Source organism: Amorphotheca resinae, assembly GCF_003019875.1.
Source record: "Amorphotheca resinae ATCC 22711 unplaced genomic scaffold M430scaffold_8, whole genome shotgun sequence".
NCBI classification, from domain to species: domain Eukaryota; kingdom Fungi; phylum Ascomycota; class Leotiomycetes; order Helotiales; family Amorphothecaceae; genus Amorphotheca; species Amorphotheca resinae.
This window is the reverse complement of record NW_020194478.1, coordinates 935,506-959,335: the sequence shown is the minus strand read 5'-3', so window position 1 is coordinate 959,335 and position 23,830 is coordinate 935,506. Positions and strand designations below refer to the sequence as shown.

The 23,830-nt window shown below is 49.8% G+C and overlaps 10 protein-coding genes across 10 annotated transcripts; 2 read left to right on the top strand and 8 right to left on the bottom strand.

Annotated features, from left to right (window-relative positions):
- Positions 1 to 326: 326 nt before the first annotated feature.
- Positions 327 to 1,896, bottom strand: M430DRAFT_256396 (hypothetical protein). The gene is made up of 4 exons (XM_024865270.1): positions 1,288 to 1,896; positions 1,105 to 1,233; positions 591 to 1,052; positions 327 to 499 (listed from the first exon to the last, which is right to left on the bottom strand). The coding sequence occupies exons 1-4, from the start codon at positions 1,618 to 1,620 to the stop codon at positions 371 to 373; spliced, it is 1,053 nt and encodes a 350-aa protein (XP_024719663.1). The 5' UTR covers positions 1,621 to 1,896; the 3' UTR covers positions 327 to 370.
- On the bottom strand, positions 1,897 to 3,264 carry M430DRAFT_256395 (hypothetical protein). The gene is made up of 3 exons (XM_024865269.1): positions 3,183 to 3,264; positions 2,192 to 3,133; positions 1,897 to 2,095 (listed from the first exon to the last, which is right to left on the bottom strand). The coding sequence occupies exons 1-2, from the start codon at positions 3,204 to 3,206 to the stop codon at positions 2,270 to 2,272; spliced, it is 888 nt and encodes a 295-aa protein (XP_024719662.1). The 5' UTR covers positions 3,207 to 3,264; the 3' UTR covers positions 1,897 to 2,095; positions 2,192 to 2,269.
- Positions 3,265 to 3,394: 130 nt separating this feature from the next.
- On the top strand, positions 3,395 to 4,825 carry M430DRAFT_123718 (hypothetical protein). Its single transcript, XM_024861887.1, has 2 exons — positions 3,395 to 3,953; positions 4,003 to 4,825. The coding sequence occupies exons 1-2, from the start codon at positions 3,466 to 3,468 to the stop codon at positions 4,772 to 4,774; spliced, it is 1,260 nt and encodes a 419-aa protein (XP_024719661.1). The 5' UTR covers positions 3,395 to 3,465; the 3' UTR covers positions 4,775 to 4,825.
- A 105-nt stretch (positions 4,826 to 4,930) lies between these two features.
- Positions 4,931 to 10,419, bottom strand: M430DRAFT_35849 (hypothetical protein). The gene is made up of 6 exons (XM_024866827.1): positions 10,299 to 10,419; positions 10,186 to 10,252; positions 9,760 to 10,140; positions 7,187 to 9,711; positions 6,920 to 7,133; positions 4,931 to 6,864 (listed from the first exon to the last, which is right to left on the bottom strand). Exons 1-6 carry the CDS (start codon positions 10,374 to 10,376, stop codon positions 5,087 to 5,089), a joined length of 5,043 nt encoding a protein of 1,680 aa, XP_024719660.1. The 5' UTR covers positions 10,377 to 10,419; the 3' UTR covers positions 4,931 to 5,086.
- A 153-nt stretch (positions 10,420 to 10,572) lies between these two features.
- M430DRAFT_123711 (hypothetical protein) lies at positions 10,573 to 11,657 on the top strand. Its single transcript, XM_024861886.1, has 4 exons — positions 10,573 to 10,716; positions 10,771 to 10,850; positions 10,906 to 11,111; positions 11,162 to 11,657. Exons 1-4 carry the CDS (start codon positions 10,644 to 10,646, stop codon positions 11,229 to 11,231), a joined length of 429 nt encoding a protein of 142 aa, XP_024719659.1. The 5' UTR covers positions 10,573 to 10,643; the 3' UTR covers positions 11,232 to 11,657.
- On the bottom strand, positions 11,489 to 12,526 carry M430DRAFT_20370 (hypothetical protein; the record flags this gene model as incomplete). Its single annotated transcript, XM_024864283.1, has 3 exons — positions 11,489 to 12,172; positions 12,241 to 12,416; positions 12,466 to 12,526. The coding sequence occupies 3 exons, from the start codon at positions 12,524 to 12,526 to the stop codon at positions 11,489 to 11,491; spliced, it is 921 nt and encodes a 306-aa protein (XP_024719658.1).
- Positions 12,527 to 12,673: 147 nt separating this feature from the next.
- Positions 12,674 to 14,265, bottom strand: M430DRAFT_256326 (hypothetical protein). The gene has a single exon (XM_024865268.1). The coding sequence runs from the start codon at positions 14,062 to 14,064 to the stop codon at positions 13,159 to 13,161; it is 906 nt and encodes a 301-aa protein (XP_024719657.1). The 5' UTR covers positions 14,065 to 14,265; the 3' UTR covers positions 12,674 to 13,158.
- Positions 14,266 to 14,466: 201 nt separating this feature from the next.
- Positions 14,467 to 16,594, bottom strand: M430DRAFT_51699 (hypothetical protein; the record flags this gene model as incomplete). The annotated part of the gene is made up of 3 exons (XM_024868244.1): positions 14,467 to 14,564; positions 14,616 to 16,101; positions 16,205 to 16,594. The coding sequence occupies 3 exons, from the start codon at positions 16,592 to 16,594 to the stop codon at positions 14,467 to 14,469; spliced, it is 1,974 nt and encodes a 657-aa protein (XP_024719656.1).
- A 1,370-nt stretch (positions 16,595 to 17,964) lies between these two features.
- On the bottom strand, positions 17,965 to 19,188 carry M430DRAFT_104725 (hypothetical protein; the record flags this gene model as incomplete). The annotated part of the gene is made up of 4 exons (XM_024860948.1): positions 17,965 to 18,145; positions 18,196 to 18,571; positions 18,619 to 18,774; positions 18,825 to 19,188. 4 exons carry the CDS (start codon positions 19,186 to 19,188, stop codon positions 17,965 to 17,967), a joined length of 1,077 nt encoding a protein of 358 aa, XP_024719655.1.
- A 459-nt stretch (positions 19,189 to 19,647) lies between these two features.
- Positions 19,648 to 23,713, bottom strand: M430DRAFT_35846 (hypothetical protein). Its single transcript, XM_024866826.1, has 3 exons — positions 22,699 to 23,713; positions 22,008 to 22,641; positions 19,648 to 21,957 (listed from the first exon to the last, which is right to left on the bottom strand). The coding sequence occupies exons 1-3, from the start codon at positions 23,227 to 23,229 to the stop codon at positions 19,973 to 19,975; spliced, it is 3,150 nt and encodes a 1,049-aa protein (XP_024719654.1). The 5' UTR covers positions 23,230 to 23,713; the 3' UTR covers positions 19,648 to 19,972.
- Between the last annotated feature and the right edge of the window lie 117 nt (positions 23,714 to 23,830).

The window sequence follows — 23,830 nt, the reverse complement described above, 5'->3', positions numbered from 1 at the left end:
TTGTTAGACTATCAGAAAGCGATGAATAGTTCACACGTTCTTAGAAAAGGAATGTCCTGGTTCCATCACAATTAGCAGGTAGAAAGCCGTGTTTTATAGCAATTTATGAGCCCCGGCTTGATGTCTCTGAACTGCTGGTCGCCGCGTTGAGGAGTACTACACATGTCAAAGACAGGCAAAGGAGCGCGATGATCTAGAGCTACTAGGATTGGGAAATACTATATGTATCGAGTGAACGTAGTAGAAGCATGGCTTCTTGAACGCCGCATGGAATTCATATAGTGTTAGGTGTATCCACAATGAACAAAGACATATCTATTTTTGTTTAAAAGAGTTTGAATAGCAGCTAGCTATTGCTTTGCCATACAGCTCATTTCGTATCCTCAATCTTGAAGATGTACTTGGTAGCACTGACAGCCCCATTCTGCAAGTTCGTAAGAGCCTTCTCCAGACCATTGAGTCCTCCCGGGACTACTTCGTATGGATGACCACTAAACCACTATAGGATCGCAAGTCAGCATTAGGTAGAATGGACAGTCTGGAGATATCTCATAGGCAAAGCAGGTAGGTAATAAAGCAAATGTACATACCCCTTCTTGAAGACCCCTAGCGAAGAGTCGGAAGAAAGCGAATCCAAAATCCTTTTCTCCAGTCTTGATCCCGGCCTTTCCAGCAGGTGAGTCGGCAGCAATATCCGTATGAACGCCCGTAACCAGAGTAAGGCTATTCTCGACATGATCGGGGAACTTATAAGTCTTCTCGGCAGGAAGAACCATTGTGATCTTGCCACCTTTGCCCAAAACCTGGCTGATATTCTTGTAACTGTTGTGCTCACTGACGGCATCATACGCGTGATAAACCTCGCTTATTCCGGCTTTCTTCAGAGTTTCCTTGATCTGGGAAACGACTGCTTCATCACCTTGTCGGTAATCAATAATAGTATCACCTTTGCTTCTGTCGATGAGTGTCTCGACGAAGGGTTGGCCTCTCCCAGCGACGACAATAAGAGGATGGATGTTCGAGGCACGAGCAAGCTTGATGGCATACGCTCCCTATGCGTTCATTAGATACATAGAAAATTTAGAGTCAAGGATAGGTCCGTACCACAGCGCTAGCTCCGCCATAAACGATAAGTGGTGTGGGAGTAGTTGTCGCGTGCCAAGGTTCAGGGAGTCCAAGTCTGACGTACAAACCCAAAGCAGCAGTCATCGCAGCGAGGGGGATGGTTGCAGCCTAGTCTGTAATGTAAGCTGTCCGCTCAAAAACCAAATCCGAGCAAGAACGAGCCTCTTCAAAACTTGTCTTCTTGGGCAAGTGAAACGTGGTGTACGCCCAAGCAATAGCATATTCAGCGAAGCTTCCATGGTCTGCGCCGATTTCGTGATATGCAGCAACTCGATCGCCCTTCTTGAACTCAACAACATTCTCTCCGACCTCTTCAACTATGCCAGCAATATCGTCTCCGGAGTTATGAGGGCTAAACCAGGTAGGTCTCTTCCAGTCTTTGGGATTCGATCCTGAATAGACGACCTTGATCAAGACTTGGTCCGCGTTGGGCTTTGGAACGGGAACATCGTGAATTGTGACCTTAGGGCCCGCGGCAACAATCGCTTCCTTCATGCTGAACTATATCGATATGCAAAATGAGTATCGTTCGAGGTCTGTTTATGGAACAAGTGGGTTGGCTCCGGGTCAAATCGCGAGTTGATAAGGTGATAATTCAACTTTGCTTTAGTATAGCTCGAGTGGACACAGTCCGTAGAGTCCGCAGGGCGCCGCTCATATTTGTAAAAATAATTAGGACAGGGGTAAGAGGAAAATGGATTAATAATTGCAAAGCAAGAAGCTGATGACGACAGCGGGGTACCACTCGCTCGTTGACCGCTTGACATTGCTAAGGTAGATAGTACCCGGAGTTAGCCGCACGTTCCCGAGCTAACAAGTGCATTTAACGGTTTAACCCCTCGAAAGATTATGTTGGAGCTTCATTTCTTTCGAGGAGTTGCGTCGTTAGGTTGGTAGAACTTATGAATGGCACATTTCTCAGAGGCAGCCCCCTGCCCGATGTTTGAGTCATGATGCGACAATTCGGCCTCTGTATAGAACGATCAGAAAACTTATATGAAAAATGAGGCATTGAGGGGTATGCCTTGAGGATTCAATAGCCAGCACATCATGCTGTACAACTTACATGTATGTCCTAGTTGGGAGCTAGTTGGGCGGATCTAGAATGTTCGAAACTCTTCAGGTGAATTGACCATGGTGTCGATTATTTCTGTCGGATATTCTTGGCTTTCCTCTTTTTGAAAACCACACCAGGCGCACTTTGCTCCTCGTTTTCTTGCTTCACACTGCCATCCAACGGAGGAATGGCAGTAGGTATATTAGGTTCCCCATCTGATGGCTCTCTCTTGATACCGGGTTTCTCCTGGTTCACTGGTACGTCCGCTGGCGAGATATCACTGGCTCCTGGCTCCTCCTTGATCTCCTCCTTGATCTCCTCCTTGATCTCCTGTTTGATCTCAGTCTTCGTAACCGGTGTCTTGACGTTTCGTGTTGCGTTGCTCAACAGTGCGTCCAAATCAGCATCATCTTCTGCCGGGTGTGTCTTGTATGCCGATCCCCATTTCCTCTTCTTGGTCTCAAGCTCTCCTTCTTCCTCTTCCTCCTCTACAGCCCTCTTTCGAACCCCAAGCGCAAGAGCATCCGGTTTCTTCTCTCCCTCCGGTTCAATAATCCGCTCCGACGTGACCTGCCATTCTCCAGCCATCGCCATATCCGGCCTGAACTCTTCCGGTATGCTAACACCCATCTCCGCCAGTTGAGCCAGCTGCTGCTTCCTCTGTGCAGGCGTTGCCTGTGGCTTTGGTGCTGAAGGTGTGGGACCTCTGCCGAAGCCAGAGCTCGTTGCCATAGAGCTAGATGCTGCTCCACCACCCCCAGTGATGCCATTCAGGCGCGCGATCTCTGCCTTCGCCCTCTCCTTGTCTTTTTCGTCTTTTTCATTGCCCCGGTGAAGGTCTCGTAGAAACCGCTTGAGATTACCTTGATGCTTCGGGGTGGCTTCATGATTTGTCCTCTCGAGTTTCGTGTCGCGGACATAGGTACTGCAGTGCTTGCACCAGTATCTGGGCTATCATATAAATTAGTACAGTACTGAAGCTGCATGTGAAATTACTTGCCGTTGATTTCCAGTATTCTGCCATCTTCCCTGTAGTCACTGATAATTGTTTGCAGCTGAGGTTTGGACAGCGATAAGGGGAGAAATGATTACAATGCGTAGTCTCGCAGGGCACCTTATAGTCTGTAGCGGAAGTGGTCGAGCCTTCTTCCCTTTCGCCTCGGCCGCCTCGCTAGAATTTCTCCGAATGCGTCGTTGCTGACAAGGCAGAGAGAGCTTTTTGAGCTCTTGTGCAGGACATCACTATTTTGATCCCATCGCCCGAATTTACTACAATAAGCACGATGGCTTTAGAGGCTGCGTCTCGCATGGCCTTGAGCGGACCAATGCTCAGTAAGAGCATGCGCGCTGCAGTCCCATCATCTCTGGCCACGCGATCACTGACCCTGGCAAGAGCTTCAACCATTTCGCAACAACGAAGACGACTCCAGACCTCCTCCCGATCCCTCGCACCAAACACCGGCTTGCTGGGAATCAACAGCTCCAATGTTCCCTCCTCATACTTCCAACGTCCTTCGTTACCCACCAATACCATCATTCGCTTCGTACCCCAACAAACGGCATGGATCGTCGAGCGTATGGGGAAGTTCAACCGGATTCTCCAGCCAGGTCTTGCTATTCTCTGGCCCTTCATAGACCGGATAGCATACGTGAAGAGTTTAAAGGAGTCGGCTATTGAGATACCCAGCCAGAGCGCAATTACGGCAGACAATGTGACCTTGGAGCTTGACGGCGTGCTATACACACGGGTCTTTGACGCCTACAAAGCGAGGTACGTTCTGTCTCTTTTCAGTCAACACATATAATCTAATAAGGATAAGTTACGGAGTCGAAGATGCAGAATACGCCATCTCTCAGCTCGCGCAGACCACCATGCGTTCCGAAATTGGTCAACTGACTCTCGACCACGTCCTGAAGGAGCGTGCAGCACTCAACACAAATATCACAGCAGCGATCAATGAAGCGGCTCAGGAATGGGGCGTAGTCTGCCTCCGATACGAGATTAGAGATATCCATGCGCCGGATGAGGTGGTGACGGCAATGCATCGCCAAGTTACTGCAGAACGTCAGAAACGAGCCGAGATCCTTGATTCCGAAGGTCAACGGCAATCAGCGATCAATATTGCGGAGGGAAGAAAACAAAGTGTCATTCTTGCCTCAGAGGCTTTAAGAAGTGAACAGATCAACATGGCGAGCGGACAAGCCGAAGCGATCCTCTTGAAAGCTAAGGCTACAGCTGCCGGTATCGATGCTGTAGCACGAGCTATTGCCCAGGGAGAAGAGAGTGCACAGAATGCAGTCAGCTTGACTATTGCCGAAAAGTACGTTGATGCGTTCGCCAAGCTGGCTAAGGAAGGCACATCTGTTGTGGTACCGGGCAATGTGGGGGATATTGGCAGCATGATTGCAAGTGCAATGGCTGTGTACAGCAAGGTGGGAGAGGCTCAGAAAAAGACCATAGCAGCGAAGGTGCTGGAGGCGAAGAGCCACCAGCAAGAGGCAGATGGACAGACCTCGGAGACCGAGCACCCGGCCGATGAGATGAAGAGGAGTATGCTTAATGCATTTGAGAACACTACGCAGCAGAAGTGAGGAAAGAAGATAAAGTTGACCAGATGCTGGAATGTATACTTAAGTTGAGGTAAAGGGGAGTTCAGTGTATAAGTACAGAGCGATATCTTTTGTTTGTGGAAACAAGGCAAGGCGTCAAGTCAGCAACTGTACAGGGGCGGCGGAAGAGTCATCACACAACTCAAGAACACCTGAGAGATCAGATTATGTAGCGGTATAAATAAGTACCATAACAGGTTAATCCCAAATCGATCAAGAACAAAGTTCAAATCAAGTCCAGCCAACTCCAAGTCACTTCAAACATGTTACAAACTTACTTCTACATCAACGTAATCAAACACCAAATTCCATCCCGACCTCGTCGAGCGCTTGTCCAATCCACTCCAGAACCTCCTGGTCTCTTGCTGCAGCCCTGACTGCTTTCACCAACAACGGATACAAACGATGCAAGTGTTTCTTGCCTTCACTATCCACACCCGGCGTGTCTGGAATCGCATCTGGCTCACACCTCAATTTTGCCAGCGCTTTCAAGATATAAAGTAGCTCTTTACGTTGTGATAGAGGCTGTGGCATTCGCCCTCGTAGTGGCTGGTCGGCGATATACGCGCGCAGCGTGAGACCTGCTCTAAGTATGAGATAGGGGGCTGCAGCTTGAGCGAGCTTGATGCGTGGCGCCGAGCTGTCATGTAGTGCCACAAGAGAAACGAGCTCATCGAAGCAGACGTAGCTCATTTCTGAGCGCGGTGAAGGCGGAGGATCAACAGTACGTCCTTTTCGCGGTTGGTAGAGGCCAGCAAGGAGTTCTTGGTTGGCTCGAGGCAATTCTTGGGGTTGGGGCATGTGAATGAGCGACATGTGGAAGAGCGACTCGGTGTACGTTCTTCGAGTCTTGTCGGGGATTACCGGTGAGCCGAGAGAAGGCGTTATAAGTTGGCGGAGGGTGAGAAAGGAGGATATATCGAAGTCTTGGTCAGACTTGATGTCGACATTTTCGGGGGCGTTGTCGCAGTCAGCTGTAGTTATGCCGTTGCCGATAGTTACAATCGAGGACCAGATTGAGCGAACAACGTCTTCTTTGAGATTTTCTTGGGTGAGGATTGGTAATATAGCTTTCAAGATAGCGAGGCTTGAACTAGTAGCCTGCCGCCAGGGTGAAACGCTCTTGGTAGTAATTGGGAAGGAGTACTTGAGCACGATTGGCTTTCCGAGCGCAATTAGAGCGGACGACAGTGCACCACTCGTGTATATGTGATGATCTGATGAGTGAGAGAGTATGAGCTTTTCTAACAACGTCATGGCCGCTTTAGACAGTGCAACATAAGTTGGTCGTTGTTTTTCGTCGGCTGCTTTCACTTCAAAAGCGAGTGCCACAAACTCTGCAACCTGGCTAATTAATGAAGACGGAACACCTTCGATATCACTCCGAACCATCTTGAGTGATTCCAAAACCTGAGTTTGAAGCGGCGTGAGATAATCGATGTCTGCAGTATATGTTGCTGCACTTGCTTGCTGTATAGCTTGGCGAAGGAGACTCAGCAATCTCTCTACTTGACCAACGTTTAGATCCGGCTGGACCAGACGATATATCTCCGATAGAGAAGAAACATATGCAAGTAAATAGTCCTGATTATCCAAGCGCTTATCTGATCTCTCCAATGTGACGGCAGGCAGAGATTGAGACCAGAGATCCCAGGCAAGATTAATTCCTACTTGATCAAAGTTTTTGGTCCCATTAACGTTGCCCTTAGAGAGTATCTCTCTCAAAGATTTGAACACTGCGGTGTTGATCTCAAGGACTTTGAAGTCCAGAAATGTTTTGAAATGCACCAGCAAGCTCTTCCATGAAGCGTCGAACGTTGGATGGCCTGACAATATATCAAGATATTCAGCTAAGAGATTCGTGATGCCAGTCAAGACAACCACAGTAGTCTCGTTCCAACCAATTTTATCTTTATCGGATATTGAAGACTGGGGATCATATGTCATTTGAAGTTGTTCCTCGATAGAAGACAGCAACTTGAACATGACGTTCTGGAGGCACATCGTCCAAGCCTCAGGACTCAATTGATCTCCATATGCATCGAAGATCCTGAGTAAAGTTTGAATAGCACCTAGGGATAAGTTAGCGTCAATCATTTCCATGGATAGAAAGCTAACTGCACTCACTGTTCCTGAGTTCCAATCTTTCATCGGTAGCAACAGCTGTCAATCGTAGTAGTAGCAGCATCCATAATGCAGCATCAGAAACGGCACGATCATCGCCGGATGCCATCTCTATGAGACCCTGCTCACTAGATCCCTGAATGAGATCAGGGTTGATCGAGAATGAACTAGTCCTGTTGGAAATAGAGTCGGACAGCACCCAGAAGAATGTGACAGTCTAGAAAGAAGTCAGCGCTTCTGTAGAAAAGGGCATTTCAAATCATGACTAACCGTCAGGGAGATATTGAGATCATCATTTTGAGAACAGAAATTGTAAAGGGTATCGACGAGTATTAAAAAGCAAGGGTTTGGGAGAGAGGAAAGAAAATCAGAGCAAATAAGTTGGAGCGAGTTGAACGCTGATCTGATCAACCGGGGAGACCTTGTATCGACTCTGGTGTTATTTTGGCTCTTGTCCTCCAGGGAATTCTCCACGAAGACACTTCCGATAATTTCGAAAGCAATCTCCCAACCGCTGATAAAACTTTCACCGCATTGTTCTAGAACACTCTTGAGACCTTCAAGAATAACTCTGTGAACATCGACATCGGCTGTATGAGTCGAAACTAGCACCTCGCGTTTGTCTGATTGCAGCGGTTTCAAAGCTCGACTGTAGGCCTCCAATAGCCGTAGCTGAACTATGCCCCGTGTTTCGCCTGGCAATGACAACGATGCTGCGGCAGATTCAAGAACAACTCGTACAAGTATTTCCGCCGCTCTCAATCGGACAGACGATGCCATCGAAGAAGAGCAAGCGGCCGTTATCAATTCTGATGTCAAAGTTGTCCATCCACTGACATCCGGGTTGTAGGACATAAGGCGATCGATATTGATACTGGCGACTTCCCCCAGTTTGGCCAATGCAAATAGATCCTCCTGATTTTGAGTAACTGGGGCAGCATTGAAGCTATGAACCCTCCGATGAGTTTGAGCCGGCCGTGGCGACGATGGCATTGAAATACCTAGACCCTCTAATTTAGACTCATCATCATTTCTAAATAGCTTGCACAACGCCTCGACGACCTCCAAGAATGCTTCATTTGGAAAATCGATCGTGCTCTCTAGCAATCTTGAGGCAGCTGTCTCAACAGCTTTGATCTCGGTGCCAAAATTTGCTAAGAGCGAAGAGCCATCACTGGTATTCTGACCCCCGAGTTTCTGGGAAGAAGCCAAGGACCTGGCTGATTTACTGCTTGAAAATAGTACCAGGTCGGCTTCTTGAAGAGTCCCTAGAATGATCACCCATGCACTGTCTAGTGTTGGGCCAAGAGCAATGCCCAAGTTGAGGAGGGCTCGCAAGCACAATAAATTGCGGGTGTTCAGAGAAGAAGGTTGACCTGCATCAACAGAGCTTTGTCTTCCACGTTCAGATGGGGAGGAACCCCCAACTAACGAATCAACGCTCAAAAGACCTCTTGCATTGCTAAACATGCTAGGGCTCTCCGCCGGTGGGGTCGGCGGGACTGGGTTCTGAGTTGTGCTGGCTGTCAAGACATTCGCGGGTACTGCAGCTTTTCCTAAAGTCGTTAGGAAGGCGTCCCTGGGAGTTGCAAGGCGTAGGAGCCCGGCTACGTGAGTGAACTTTTGAAATGATCTAACCAGACCATGATAATATTCTGAGTCAAGTGCAGAATACAGGAATGTTGAGCATGTTGCCAATACTGCGGGCCAACATTCTTCCACGATGCCTGCACATATTTTCACGTCTTCATGTAGCGGGTGATCCTCGAGTAGCAACGGATTGGCGGGAACCGGGTTCTTTTTGAACGAAGGTTGCCTTTCAAGAGTGCCTTGAGAAATGGGGGTTGGAGGTGCTGTATCCGACGGTTTGGAGTCTCCCTCTGGTTGCCTTGCCTTCTTGCGAGGTCTCTCGGGAACAGTAAGCGGCAAGATGAATTTCGCCAGTCCTTCAGAAAAGCCACTAATACAGGCCAGCGTTAGGCTGTATATATAAGACTCAGGAATTGAAGGAGGGTCTGTTTTGTCCAGTTGGTCAATGCAAGGCACCCTCATTGTGCTCCATTGTGTACTAATCCCTGCTTCAGGCTCACTGGAGCTCGCGGAACTACTAATGATACCGGGAATCACACTAGCTTCAAGCACGACCGGATCAGACCCTCCAGTGTCACCTTGACTTGCTATAGGTATTGTGGACTGGTGGCTTAGGCCAATCAGTGACGGCTTCTCTGTGCTGATTCTGACAAAAGCTGCAACAAGATCTCGTAAGATTGGCTTCCTGCCGTTTGCATCATACATTGCAAAGATCCGTCGTATAAGGGCGCCTTCTGCGAATACTCCCCTCAAGACTTCCATGCACAATGACCTTTTCCACATAGCAGTATCTTGGTCAAGCATGTGTGTGAGTAGGCCAAGGGCCATTTCACCCTCAGAGGCGAGAATGCTAAGATGTCTTCTGAGGAGAATGTAAAGAATTCGCACGATTCTCACAGTCACGGCAAAATTCAACTTATCTGAGAGAGAGCTAATGATGAATGGCATGACCCTCGTACGAAGGATATCAGCTTGTTCTGGATGTGTCAGAAATATCTCCGCATGATTTGTCAGAACTGATTCAATCAACTCGAGGCCAAAAGTCTGAGGTAGGCCTGCAGACTTGAGGAACTGAGGCTTTTGAGCTTCGGTCAGGAGACACAAATCATCGAATACTCTGTGCGCATCCAGCGCAGCCGCTCGAACTCGTATTGACCCATTTTCAGTACGAACGTCGCCAACTGTGGGAACTTCGAGTGATATCTCTATATGCTCGTTAGAAGAAGAAGCCTCCTAAAAATGGAAAAACGTACTATCTTCAGCCACAACCTTGTCAAAAACTGACACCACGAGTTGCTGTAAAGTTGCGGCAGCAGTATTATTGACTATCCCATTCTTGCTCGCTTGCAGGATAGTGCAAAGGTTCAACGAGGTTGCTAACAGATCTCCCTTCAAGTCGTCCGCATAATTCTGAAGAAGGGAAGGCAAAGCCTGAAGGATCTTGAGCTGAACATCCAGACCAGAGGATGTTGCCTCTCGAAGCGCCTCCAGGACTTCCCTCAGCCTTGATTTGGGAAGTCCACGTGACACGACGAGTCGTTGCAAGCACACGACTGCAATTCCCGTGTACTTGGCATTCTTGGTGCCACAGGCAATGAGAAAGGGTGTCACGAAATTGGGCCTCTTTTTAAGATCTATCTGGATTAGCAAATTTCCTTCAACGAATTGAAATAGCTTACCGGCGGCTATTTGAGCCTCAGAGGTAGAGCGTAGGCCCTTCAGCTCATCCAGAGACTTTTCTGCAGCCTTGTGAGGTCAGCCTGGGTTCTGAGTGGACAACGCGTAAGCTCACATTTCTCAGATCTGTATGCTTCCTTTTGCTCTCCTGGATAAGATTGGCAAGCTCTGAGGCGAGTATTTGCGCCGTCATGTTAGCTCTTTATAATCAATATCTCCATAATCTTGGTTCATGCAGTGAGAGCGTGACGGGAGTGTTGCAGGTTGTCCTTTCGGCAGCCGATGTCAATCAATGCAGCCATGGTTTAGCCGCAGTTTCTCCGGCGGCATCCCCCACCCCGATCTGGGAATCCACATTTGATGAAACAACTGAGCCGGACGACTCACACTTCTCAGCGAACTACATATTTCCTGTTTCGACTACCATAATACCATACACTTAACACTATCAACTGACAAGATGGGTGCCAAAGTGCCAAGAAACTTCCGACTGCTGGAGGAGTTGGAGAAGGGAGAGAAGGGCCTTGGAGCTGGTGAGCAAGATACCCGCATAGCGAGAAGGTACCTCTGAGCTGACGCCCCTCCAGAGGCATGCTCCTACGGTCTCGCAGAAGGTGATGATCTGCTGATGTCGAACTGGACTGGCACAATCCTTGGTCCTCCCCACGTAGGTTCCTCCCGGGCCTTCCTCTCGATGCGCACCAGCTTACAGGCCCTTCTAGAGCGTTCACGAAAACCGCATTTACTCTCTCAAGATGCACTGCGGTGACCAGTATCCCGATCAGCCACCTACCATCCAGTTCATTAACGAGGTGAACCTCCCATGTGTCAACCCAAGAAACGGCGTGGTCGACCCGAGCAAACTTCCATGCCTTGCCAACTGGAGCAGAAACAACACAATGGAGACTGTCTTGATTGAGCTAAGAAGGTGAGCACCACTTGTGTTTCTCTGACTATGCATATCTAATAAAGGGACAGATACATGGCCCATCCAGCGCACAAGAAACTACCCCAACCTCCTGAGGGATCCACCTACAGTCTACATTAAGGATTCTTTGCGGATTCTCTGACTTATACTGAGAAATGATCTTGGTGCGGGGTGTCAGGACGAAGGATGGTTGCCATAACAGGGGTACATGGCGGGATAGTTTTATGATCGGATGCATCAGCGCGGCGAATAGGTTCTCTAGCGGCTCTGGTGTCTTTAGTCTTTACATGAGAGGTTCATGATTTTACATTTCAATGGTTCCATTGCCGTCAAGACAGGAGAGCATATATTGTGCAACATCTTCCCCTTCAAATGCATCAACTCTCCCTCATCGACTCTTCTTTCCTCCTCCTCCTCTCAACATTCTTATCGTGCCTTCTCTTCTCTCTCTCTTGCCTCCACATCTCTTCTTCTTGTTTATAAATTTCGACCATCTTTAGACCAGCCTCCTTCGCCCTCTTCCCATCCCGATCAAGACGTGACCAAACCTCCTTCCTAGCATCCCTCGCATCCTTACACCATCCATCCCGCCTTCCCCAGTCACCCCCCACCGTCTTCCACCACTCCTCCCCTCCCGCACCCTCCCGTCGCAGCTCATTCAAGACGTTCATTTCCCACTGCCCCTCCCACGCCCCCAAATTCTCTACATGGCCATCCAGCTCCCCAATCTTCTCAAACCTATTATGTTTCTGCATGATCTTGTCCCGTAGCACCCGGGACAAGAACGGACTCTGCGGTTTCTTGAAGCGGAGGAACGGGTAGCCATTCGTCTGCGTCACGATGGGCACGCGTCGGTTCCCACTCAGCTTCTCGAGAGGCAGCGGCCTCGTCTCCAGAACCTTGGGAGCCCCGGGATACGGCCATACGCGCGGTATTTCTCGTTTCGGCGGCGGCGGCTGTTGGGATTCTTGTCGCCGAGTATGTAGACGGCGGAGGAGGGTGTGGATTTGCGAGAGCGCAGGCTGCGATCCGGATGCTGCGGTGCGGAGCAGCTCTTCGGCCTGTGCCAGGGCATGACGATTAGCCAGCTGCGTGTCTGGGGGGGTTTGGGAAGTAGAGGTAGACGGACATTGTACCCAATCTTCAGCGCCTTGACTGCAAGACGTGGAGATCCTTCATACTGACGCCTCCGAAATCCTTTGCGGATTAGGTGTTTTATGGGATTAACGGGTCCTTGCGGGGGCAGGTCAGATGGGAGAGGAATTCGTGGACATTGTTCGAGGAGAGCGCGGTAGAGCGCCTTACCTATATAGGTCAGCGGAAATGGGAGTTGATAGGAATTGGGACCACGTACAGGCTATTCGATGCGGGCCTGAATCGCACGGGGGCCTGAATCGTTGTACCCATTTGGCCATTGGGGATCGCGTTGAACTGAGTTCGATTTTTTGATATAGAAGCGATGGATCACGTGCATGGCGGGAGAATCTCACGTCGTCACGGGGAAGGGGGCTGCGATTTTACATAAGTAATTGAAGCAGGGAGATATTTCACATTCAGAAACGGATGGTTTCATAAGTTGAATCTTGTTCATCTATTTGGTCTCAGCTGTTGAGGTCTCCATGATCACAACTATTTGACGCAGCTACTGCAATTCAACGCTCCCGGAAAACCCAGTTCCTCCGCCCAATTTTCTTAGAAATAGAACTCCGAGCAGCGAATCCCGCTATAAAAATCCCAGATTGCTCTCCACCAGTTGCGCCCCTTGCCTCTCTTCCGCATGCTCATATAGAAACATCATGCTCCTAACTCCGTCCCTCGTATTCTCTCCAAACTCCATATCAGCGATCGTAGTTTCATGAATGTCTATAAAGCTCTTTTGATGTCTTCTGTGATGTTCTGTGGAGCGGTATAGAGTTTACCCTTGCATTGGGCCAGAGGTTTGAGGGATCGATTTGTCACCCTCGGTGATTCGCATAAGGTTTCGAGAGGCACATAGGTATTGTACGTTTGCACCCAATAACCTTAATCAGGTCCTTCATAACAAGGATCATGCCGGCGGGATAGATGGAGTTTCATCCAGTACGTACCCGGCGGGATGTTCCCGTATGACGAAATTCGTGAAAGCTTCGTCGATTTTGAACATAGCATCTGCTTCACTCTGAGAGGCCAGAGATCGTCGGCCCCTCGACATTATCCCTTGAGCGAGCAGATTCTTGCGTGACATTGGCTTTAGTGAACGATTGAGGGGTTCTGACTTTTTGTCCTCATCCTCAATTGCAATTCCAGAGTCCCGGCGGGCTTCTTCGATCAAATCCACAGATTTTGTCGATTGATTAGGAATTGTTGAATTTTCATTCTCATCCTCGTCCTCCATAGCAACTCCAGAATCCCGACGCGTCTCTTCCGTCAGATGCTTGGCAGGGATTGAACAACTATCAATCTCGTGTCCCTTGTTCCTGGCTGTTTCCCTTGCCATAAGAGATGGTACAACAATTTCTGCTGAAGCTGGAGTCAGAGTTGGGCGATAGATGATTGTTGGTTGTCCCTTCCGTACAGGAGATGGTTTGAGTTGAGGGCTTGCCACCGCCTCAGCTGCTGCTTCCATATTGGTTCGTCGAAGGTAGTCGAGTTCTGACTTGTCACGTGATATATCTGGTGGGAGATCCAGAGTATATTTTTCAGACCAGATTCCTTCTTTTGTCGCCATTTCCATTGTGACTGTTGTAAAAAATTTGTGTCGAAGAGGAGATGGTCGAAAGTTGTCGACAATTGAAATAAGTCTTTCGCGAAGGGAGCAAAAGGAGGTAGAGCCTCCTGAAGGAATGCCTCCTAAAGGAATGTTCGACAATCCATCGCGAATCCCATGATCTACGGCGGATTTCGAAGCAAAACTTCGAGTGCAGAAGATCGTCTGAATAATTATACTCGACATGTCGAAAATATTGTCTGGCATTGGGCGACGAAAATATTACTGTCGGCCAGTTCAAGTAATGGTGAGGTTTTTGTGTTGGATATTGCCGAGGTGGGAAAATTGGCAGTGACAGCGATCTACCTTTTCAAAGACAGCATTTGAAAATTGACTGACATTTCCATCCCAGTGATAACACTGGAAAATAATCTGATAGCCAGAGCTAATGAAAAGATATTTTCGTCGTCGCGACCGTAAACGATTCTAGTTATACGGAAGCAGCTTGACTGGAACAAGAAGGCTTAGTCCAAAAACCAATCTTGACCATCAGAATCAGAGTTGCGCATTCACGATAGGCTAGCCTCAACTCGATATGAAGTCTCGCAATTATGATTGCGACAGACATCACGCTCTGATTTGCGGGCATATGCCCAGAGACAAGGTGACTCAACACCCGGCATTTACTGCCGCAATGATAGCAGCGTCTACATCAGAGGGTTTGAAACCAGGTGAACGTCCCAAGCAAACTCCCCTCTTAATCAACTCTGCACAAACAAGTTAGCGCTAAAGTAACATTACAAGAGAAAGTGACTCACCTTCCAAAAGGGTCGTGACGTTGATGGTAACTGTTTGCCTATTACCATATCGACGGTTACTGATGACTACATCAGGCGTTCCTACTCTTCGTGCACTTTGACCCGACATTGAATCAAAGATCGGATCAATGAAGCCATTGTTACCCTTCATAGAGCTGTCCTTTTCCCAATTGGTGAAACCTGACGGGAAGGGAAACGTTTGTGTCAATGGATCGAGAATCGTCAAACCGTTACCAGCCTTTTTTGGGTCGAGACTAAGAGCATTCGAATCTTTGTCGGTGTCCAGAAGTATGGCCCCAATAGGACTATGTGGAGTTTGCGGAGAGATCTTTGACAAGCTACTATCGCTGCTGGCACTTTTTGGACTGGGAGCTTCAGATAATGCTACCAGATCAAGCTCAGCGGTGACGAATTCAGCGGCAGGGGGGATATCAAGCCCACGGTCCCGGAGATATCCCTCGACATCATAAGGATCAAAGAATTCTCCTTGGAATCCGGGCAGGATACATTTCATATCGTCCTCCAAGCTTTCCTGCGCTTGGGCAATCGCTGGTGAAAACGGGCCCATGGAATACCCAGTACGGAATTTGGGCATGAGCTCTCTGTCTACATCATGCAAAGGGTAATATGTACCAGCGCCCCCGACGTGCACAAAAGGCGCACGCCATTCCTGAAGGGTCTCCTTTGTGGAGCGGCCCAAGACTCTCTTCAGTCTTGCTCCGATGGCCTCCTTGGTTTCATAGAGCAAGCAGAAGCCAAACAGTCGCTGGAATTTTTCGAGGTCATATGGGTCCGTAGAGTTGTAGAGTCTGAAAGCCCTCTCAATCGCACCCCTGTGGATCCGTCGGGCGAAAGAGAACTCATTATAGTTGTATGTATCGGGGAGTGGTAGCTGTGACTGTAAGGAGAGATCCTGCGAGTAATCCTGAATTTCCGGAACCTCGGCACGGTATTCTTGTAGCCCCATCCAGTCGAAAGGGAAGCTTGCATTGTCCTCAGTAGGCCGCGTAATTACCTGGTGATCTGATTGTGTCGTCCTTTCCTCGTTCTGTTGTTTATATCCTATACCCATCTCCTGGGGGCTTTCTGCGGAAACGGTAAACCCACCCCACGCTGAAGTAGGCTCGGAAGGTTTTTCTTCATGAGGTTTCTTCGCAGAAGTTTTCTGCGCTCTGGGACGACGGCCAGATTCAGCTTGGTCATTCCTTGCACCGCCTTCGTGATCCTCCTCTTGGTTATCGTCACCTGCCGACGCTTTGGCTAAGGCCAAGAACCTTTCAGTAGCTGACTGAAGTTGCTGTCCAAAGTCGGGTTCACGTTGGAGCAGACCTTTAGCAATTGCAAAATCGTAGAGATTGATGAAGATATTGTTCATCTCCTCATTTGTGCTCCTCAAATCTTGAACTTGCTTTTCCAGAGAAGAGATGGTTATCTCTTTACGATGGCGGTAAGCTCTCTGTGCCATGCGTATTTGGGTTCTCCGGCGCTGCACATTGTTAGAAGCCGTTGCAATGCATACCTCCCTTATACCAATTGTCGCAAGTTTCAAGCATATACTCATACCAGAATCGAACACTGGGGTGACTTACATCGGCGGCCGTCTCGTCCTTAGTATCGACTCTGGGCCTCCCTCTGCTCTTTCTCCTGGCCTCCTCCTCCTCCTCTTTATTCTGAGTTTCAACCTTACGCTTTTTCTTCCTCCTCGTCCCGTCATCTTGCTCCTCACTATCCGCCCGTAACTCAGAACGCGGCCTGGATCTTGAACCGCGTGTGACGCCGAACGGCAACATACTCTCTAGTTGTGGCTCCACCCTCCTATTTCTTAAAGCTCCCCTCCCGTCATCATAAGATTCCGCATCTAATATGCCCAGATTGGTCCCATAATTGGGCGATATTTGCGATCCGATTCCCGGGAACGCGTTATTCAAATACGGAAGTTGACTCCCAGTGGCTGGCGGGTTGAATGCCAGAGCGTCCATGCCTCGCGCCGGCAACCCCAGGGGATTATTATAATCACTGAGTATATTCAGACTCCTAGGTTGCGTGAGGTGAGGGCCCCCAGACGGGCGACCGTTTTGGTGATTAGTGATCGATGTCGTCGAGGGTCCTCGGATGCCAATGCTAGCCTTGTCTTTCGAAGCGGCGCCCTCTGTTTGGTGGGTGTGTATAGCGGCGTGAGTGAGCATGTTCAAGGCATAATCATCCTGGAGAAAAGATGGGGGAGGGTCCATGGGATTTGAGTTTTTATACAAAGCGACTGCTGCTGGCCGCCTACAGAGAGAGATAAAAGTTATATGCTGTGGATTGGTAAAGTGACGTCTTCACTGGCAGCAGAATTCGCGAGGCGCAGGCTGAATAACCTCGGCGAGAGACGGTGAGCGTCTGTCCGAAAATGGCCGTCAACTTTTCTGCTAGGGACTTCTCCTACTGTGCTCTCCTTACTATGCAGACGTCAAATTTGTCAGCTTCAGGGTGGTGGGGTGATCTGAGTGCAATATGGGGCCCCTGCACATTTCCTGGAGTCTGGAGAGCCGCAAATTTTCAGATATTAGTGATCACCCCGTGTGGATGAAGAGCTTTCTGGTTAGAACCGTTAGAGGCATCTACTTCTGATTACTCATTGCGCCGGCCAGACGTCAAATAAAGAAGAGGATGAATAATCCAGCTCTTACGTCAGGAGGGAGCGAACGTGCTAAATGGTATAATTGGTCCCGCAAAAAGTAGCCTATTGCTTTTTCAGAGCACCCTCGTGATAGCAACAACAGCAAGCCGATGGTTTAAGAGTTAGTTCTTTTGTCTCTAATGCGCCATAGAAACTCCAGCCCCGGAAACGCTTTTTACACCCAGCTAGAAGACAACACCTTGCCCAGGAAATTGCCCCGCTCACCTCCTATGTCATCGTCAGACCATCTACCTCCCGGAATCATGTCACCCGTCAACATGTGTCTATTCCTGAAGACAGGACTCCTAACTTACAACATCATCCCAAGCTACCTTACTTAAACGTGTCCCCAACGCCATCCCAGTAATGCAAGAGAACCGCACCTGAAGACACCAGGTAAATGAAGAAAGAAATGACAAGTTTTAGGCAAGAAGTAGATTGCCAACCCCCCAGGGCTGGTGCAGCAAATCCTAGCCATCAAACCCGCTGAACACCCCCAAGCCAACGCTGAATCACCCTGCAATGCTTTTTTGTGAAACCGTTGTATAACCACTGCAGAGACTGACGGAATGTCGAAAAGACCGGGTATCGTTGTCTATGCAAAACCGAAGATGAAATCCCACTCGTTTGCTTCGTGTCAAGCACGAGGGGGCGCTTTAGTATGGTACAAAGGAAGGAGACCGTTTATCAGATGCCCTGGTGGTTTCCCGAAGATTCGACGACATTGTCCGACAGATTTATCAACAGCTGGGCAAGGCAGCGTTTGGTAGCAGCATCATCGCGTAGGACTGAGGAGAACGTGGCGTCGCGAAGGGGTTCAGGGAGACACTGTCGGAGGGCTTCGCGAGCGCGAGCATTGTCACTGAGTCTATACCATTGTTAGCACAGGAAGCCCACTGCCTCGTAATATCATCTTACCGAAGAAAACAGCGCACAACATGTTTCAAGAGCCGTGCTGTCTGCTGCTCAACAAGCTGCGAGACCATGTTGCTGAGCACTGTGCCAACTGCGTAGAAACGCTCGTACGTGGCGCAAATATAGTTCAACCCGTGGTCGTCAAGGAGAATCTTCTGAACGATGAAGATGGCAACAGTCTTGCTGAGCTCTGAGCCCGTCTCCATGATTCTAAGGCACAGAGGGATGATCTCGGTTGTAAGCAAGAAGTTGATGACATCTGACGAATCATTCTTGACGAGGGCTCCAATGACACCAAGAGATGTCAATCGCAGATATTCGAAAGGCCGCGACTTCGAGGTAGTGTTGAGGAAAGGGTAAAGGAATAGAGGGATGTGTGCTATTGATATCAGCATCTCATACTACTTCCAAGGGAAGCACACGTACCATTCAGAAAGAGAGCGCGGGTCTCATTATGAGAAGCGACACATTGTAGAAGAGCCAGAGCATTGCATACCCGGTTCGAAGCCGCAGCAGTGAGTTGCGACGGGTTAAGGAGCGTGTAAACGGATATGATCTCCTGCAAGAGAGAAGTCATAACTCCTGGCATAAATCAGCAACTACTCGTTTTCAACTCGCAACTTGATACGTACCGAATGAGTGCCACAAAATCAGAGCCAGTTCTGGAACCTGTTCACGCTTCTTGCTCAATTCCAAAAGCGCCGCCTCTCTTGTGTCCTCATTCAGCAGGTCAGCGATAAAGGCCAAGGTGCGCCTATTCTCCTCCGTAACATTATCCATCATGCTTGTATCCTGCGCATGACCTGAACTAATCGAAGCAACAGAGGTGTTGTGGTTGGCAGCAATCCGGTTATAGTGCTGCTGCTGAGCCGCAGAAGCTGCTGCAGCCGCAGCTTGCTGGGCATGCTGATGGTGAGTCTGCTGGTGCATCCATGCTGGCTCACCCTGCGGGTTATATTGATGCTGATGAGAAAATACGTGGGCCCCTTGGAGCATCGTGTTAGATGGTCGGAGTAGCCAGCGAGAGGACTCGAAGGCTGAGTGGTGATATCGGGTATGTTGTTGAAAGCGCGGTCAGAGGTCGCGCCGGATCTCCGGTGCTATCCGAGGTATGGCGGTGGATTCAGGAGATGGTACCTGACGAAGTATGGCTAGCGACCTTCAGGAAGGACGTTGAGAGTTCGCTGTCCTCGAGTTGAAACGTGGAAATACTTCCAAGGTGGTTATGCTGCTGGCGAGGCGTGGGGGATGTTGCCAAGCACGGGCCTTGCAAGAGGCTATTATGACCTATCACGTGATCTAGCCGACTTGACGCTTGATCATCCGGGTTCAACTTGGGTTCAATAATAGAAACTCCCCAGTAAGTGTTAAGAGCCGATACTCTATCATTTATGGAATTTCGAAGCTCGGATCGATAATCTCCATGTTATGTTATCAATCAACATGTAGACGCAATTTCCTGAATAATCTTAAATTTTACTAAACCCCGCCTTCGTTCCTATGGTGGCCAACCCTTCCAGGCCATCAACTAGCTAAGAACGAGTCTGAAATGTACGACCCCTCCACAAATCCCTCGACTTCATCCTACATGAGGCAACACCCTCCAACCATCCATCAAGCACTCAAAAGCATAGTACGTGTATATGCGCTTTAATGCCCGCCCCCAGATAATAAAAGAAGGGCCGTGCCGCCTTCAGTCCAATCCTACACCTCCATCTTTATCTTCCTGAATCTTCTAGTTGTTTCGTCCAGTTACAACGGGTGTCAGGGGGTCACCAGATCAAAGCCTCAGATCCCTTAGAATGTGGTCGGCCATGTTCTTATACTGCCAGGTTCCACCCGCCAATCTCTTGAACTGTATACCGTGAAGTGAGAGGAGAGGAACTTTGACGATAAAGATCTCGAACTCGAGGATCATGCTTCCGCCCAGCTCGCTCTGCACATGCGTGCTCGTTTCACCGACTGCGCGCGCAGAGGATCCGTGGCCATCACGGCCTACGCTCTCGTCCGAGACGTCAGAGTTGGTGTAGGTCGTGTCTGCACGAGATCGGCCTGGGCCTCGAGCTGTGCGCGGTGACTTCTCCACCTCACGAAAATCTTCGCGGTCTCGTTCTTGGCTGTTCCTTCCAGTCATAAATCCCCCGAGGCTTATTTTGCGGCGATGACCAGGCGTCTGGTTACTATGACTACCTGGAGGTAGATCGACTACCTTCTGGAGATCAATGCTAGGTGTATGTCGACAACTGAACCCACCTCGGATTTCTGTATATTCTACGCCCAATTGCTTCAAAACTCTGATAATGTCGGCGCGAATTGCTTGGATCGGCTTTGTTGATGTCGTCGAAACGCTGAAGAGGCCTTTCAGGAATACCGGCTTCACATTCTCGGCACTCTCAACGCGCTCCGTTGACATTCCGCTGGCATCGCCAAGTTCTAAATCTGTCTCCTCGGGCACATTGGCTTCCCGTGCCTCTTCCCTCCGTGCACGACGTGCTTGGATGCTCTCTCGTCTGGCATGACCAAGCGACTTGGTTCTCGTAGTAGCAGCAGCTCTAGGGTTCAAGTGAGATTGATTCTCGCCATCACGTGACGAGATCTCGTTCACAGTTGAATGATCAGATCCACTGGTCGGAGGTGGAGGTGGCTCTTTGTGAGAGACAGGAGGAGGTGCCTCCGGAGGCGCTCGTCGACTCTCTTTTCTTCGAAAATCGGCCGAGTTGACACTCGTTGATCTCCCCAAAGCTTTCGGACCTCGAGAGTTATTGGCAGACCCTGGAGGTGTCAAAAGATCGCGGTGCTGAGGTTGGCTGCTGCCAGAACGAAGCGCCGAGGTAGGATGATCATCGGAGGCAGGTTCACGCGTTCGGCGAACGCTGAAGCTCTTTCTCAGTGTGCTAGGTTCGTGTGGTGATTGCACAGTGACGACGGGAGGGTGGGACCGGTCAGTAGATGGCTCTTTCCGTCTTCTCGTGCTGAATCGCCGTAGAATACCGGCTGCAGTGCTTTCTTTACGTGGTGGTTCGGGTGGGGGTTCGACGATTGCAGGGGACGCCGGATTGCTGGATCCAGAAATCTTGATATGCTTGACCGCGTCGACGACTTCGTCCTCTCCGTGAGTCCGAGCGCGCGGTCGTGATCGTCCTCCCGTTGCCTGCTCGCCAGGCATCTCGTAAGTTGCGGCGTTTGTGTGGGCTGGTTTCGGCGCAGCGAGGTCGGCCATTTGAAGCGGCGCTTCACCTGGCGATCGTGGCACGCCTGTAACCACTGCATTTGCGTTGCGTCGATCGCGCTCCTGCTTTTCCCTCACAAGATAATACACCGAAATAAGGGGATGATAAGCATTGACTGGATCCGTGCCAAGCGCCAAGCCTTCTAGACTTGGAGCTGTGAGATTATCCCGGCTTGTTGAAGAGTTACGTCTCTTGTAGAAATCGAAATTGAATGCCCTCTTCTTTTCTGGGTCTTTGGGAGCCGATTGCAACTCTTTCTCTTGCATAGCCAGTCGTACGGCACGTTGGTAAGCCTGTGACTCGATCACCTCCGTCAACTGAGCTTCGATCACATTTGGAGCCCCAAAATCAAAGCCAGTCATTGCTTGAATGACGGCTGGATCGAGCGGTAATTGAAGAGGCTCGCGGTGAGGTAGGTAGTTCTCTGGTGGTGATCCGAATCCCTTGATCATCCAGGGGTGGTTCATTATCTCCTGCAGGCTTGCACGCTGCTTCGGGTCAGTTACAAGCATTCGCGAAATGAGGTTCTTGCACTCTGCAGATAGTCAGTATTATCACGCTTGAAGATAGTGGAGTTCTACCCACCGGGTGAGAGCCAATTAGGATAATCCACAATGCCCTTCTTGATCTTTGCATGCAAGGCGGGCATGCTTTGATCGTCAAACGGCACTTTGCCACAGACCAGAACGTATAACACGATGCCAAAACTCCAAACGTCTACCTCAGGCCCAGTGTATGCCTTGGCCTGCAACAATTCTGGTGCCGCAAAGTACAAGCTCCCACAAAACGTCTTCAGATGACTCTGCGGGGAAAATAGATTACTCAAGCCAAAATCGATGATTTTGATATCTCCAGTCTTGCTTATCAGGATGTTTTCAATCTTGAGGTCTCGATGAACAATGCTGTTCCTATGGCAGTAATCCAAAGAACTGGCGATTTGTCTGCTGAACTTTCTGGCCTGCTTCTCCTTCAATTTTCCGTGCGAGATGATGTAGTCCAGCATCTGCCCGCCATTGACATATTCAAAAAGCATATACCAATGATAAGTCGTGCGCACAACATCTCGCATTGCACATATGTATGGATGATCCAAAAGAGTGACAATGGCGGCTTCTCGTGCTGTTCGAATTTCTTTCGAACGCTCTGCTCGTTCTCGATCGGCTCGACTTTGATTATGTCCATCGTCCGCGGCGCCTCGCGGCACGATCTTGACTGCCACCTGGGAGAGTAATTAGTTGTGATGGCTGGGTCCTCCCTTGATCGGCATGATACGTACCTGCTCGCCGCCTTCGACTCTCCTTGCCAGCTTGACTTTGCCCATGCTTCCAGCACCTATCGTCTTGCCTAGGGTCCAGTTTCCTGTCTGCGCCGGTATCGTGGTTCTCGACTTCCCCGAAGGGCGTTGCCTAGATTCAGTGGGGGTTACCACGGGAGCTGGTCCCCCACTATTTGCTGTAGCTGTCGTCATATCTGTTGAGTAGCGACTCTGGGATCGGTGATGGTGGTGCCCGGACGCGCTTCTCCCTGGTTCTGCACGAGATTGCTGTGGATGATCTTTACTTGGTACTCTTGATGTTTGTGGAAGGTTCGAGGACTCATAGTCGGCCTGCGGCAAGATCTCCTCGATAGCCCCGTGACGCGCCGATGCTGTTCGATTATGGCTGGTAGAGTTGGAACGCCCCGGACTAGGTGTTACAGTACTCCTCGTCCTTGTTGATTGCGACCTTGTCGGTGTCGAGTGGGATTGGCCTCGTCGTGAACCGTTCCGCTCGATTGTAGTGGGCGATACGGAGGTCGTTGTTGCCATCCTCACCCGAACAAGTTCCCGCAACAATCAACCGAAGAGCCGGTGATTCCTTTTACGACGTCGAAGCCGTGGCTGTCAACGCAAGGAGTCGCCGCGATGTCACTGTCACTTCCGAGCTGCTCGCAGATAGATAGACTTTTGTTTGCCTTTGTGGAGGCTGACGCTTGTGGGGTTGTTGTCGCACGAGGGATGGAATGATGGCAAGGTGGTGACGGTGTTAATTGGTGTAAGTAGGACGCAGGTTGGTACGGCCTGAGTGATATGGTGGTGGTGGTGGTGGTGGTCGGTCAGATTGAATTGAGGTGGGTGGGACGGCGAGACGGTCGACTGCCCGGATTTACTGCACGAGCGGTACGGGTGCCCCTACGCAGCAGCAATGCGCGGAAGATAAGGCGGTAATTCTCCGCAGAATGGTACAGAGTATGGATAGAGGGGCGCGTGAAACGGAAAGGCAACGATGGAGATGAAGATGAAGATGAGGATGGAGATAGCGGGTTGAAACTTGACGGCGAGCGAGGCTGATTCCCGCCTCCTTGATTAGCTTTAGGCTACTGAGCGTAGCTACCCAAGCGCCCCGGCTCAATCCAGCTCGGTACAGTGC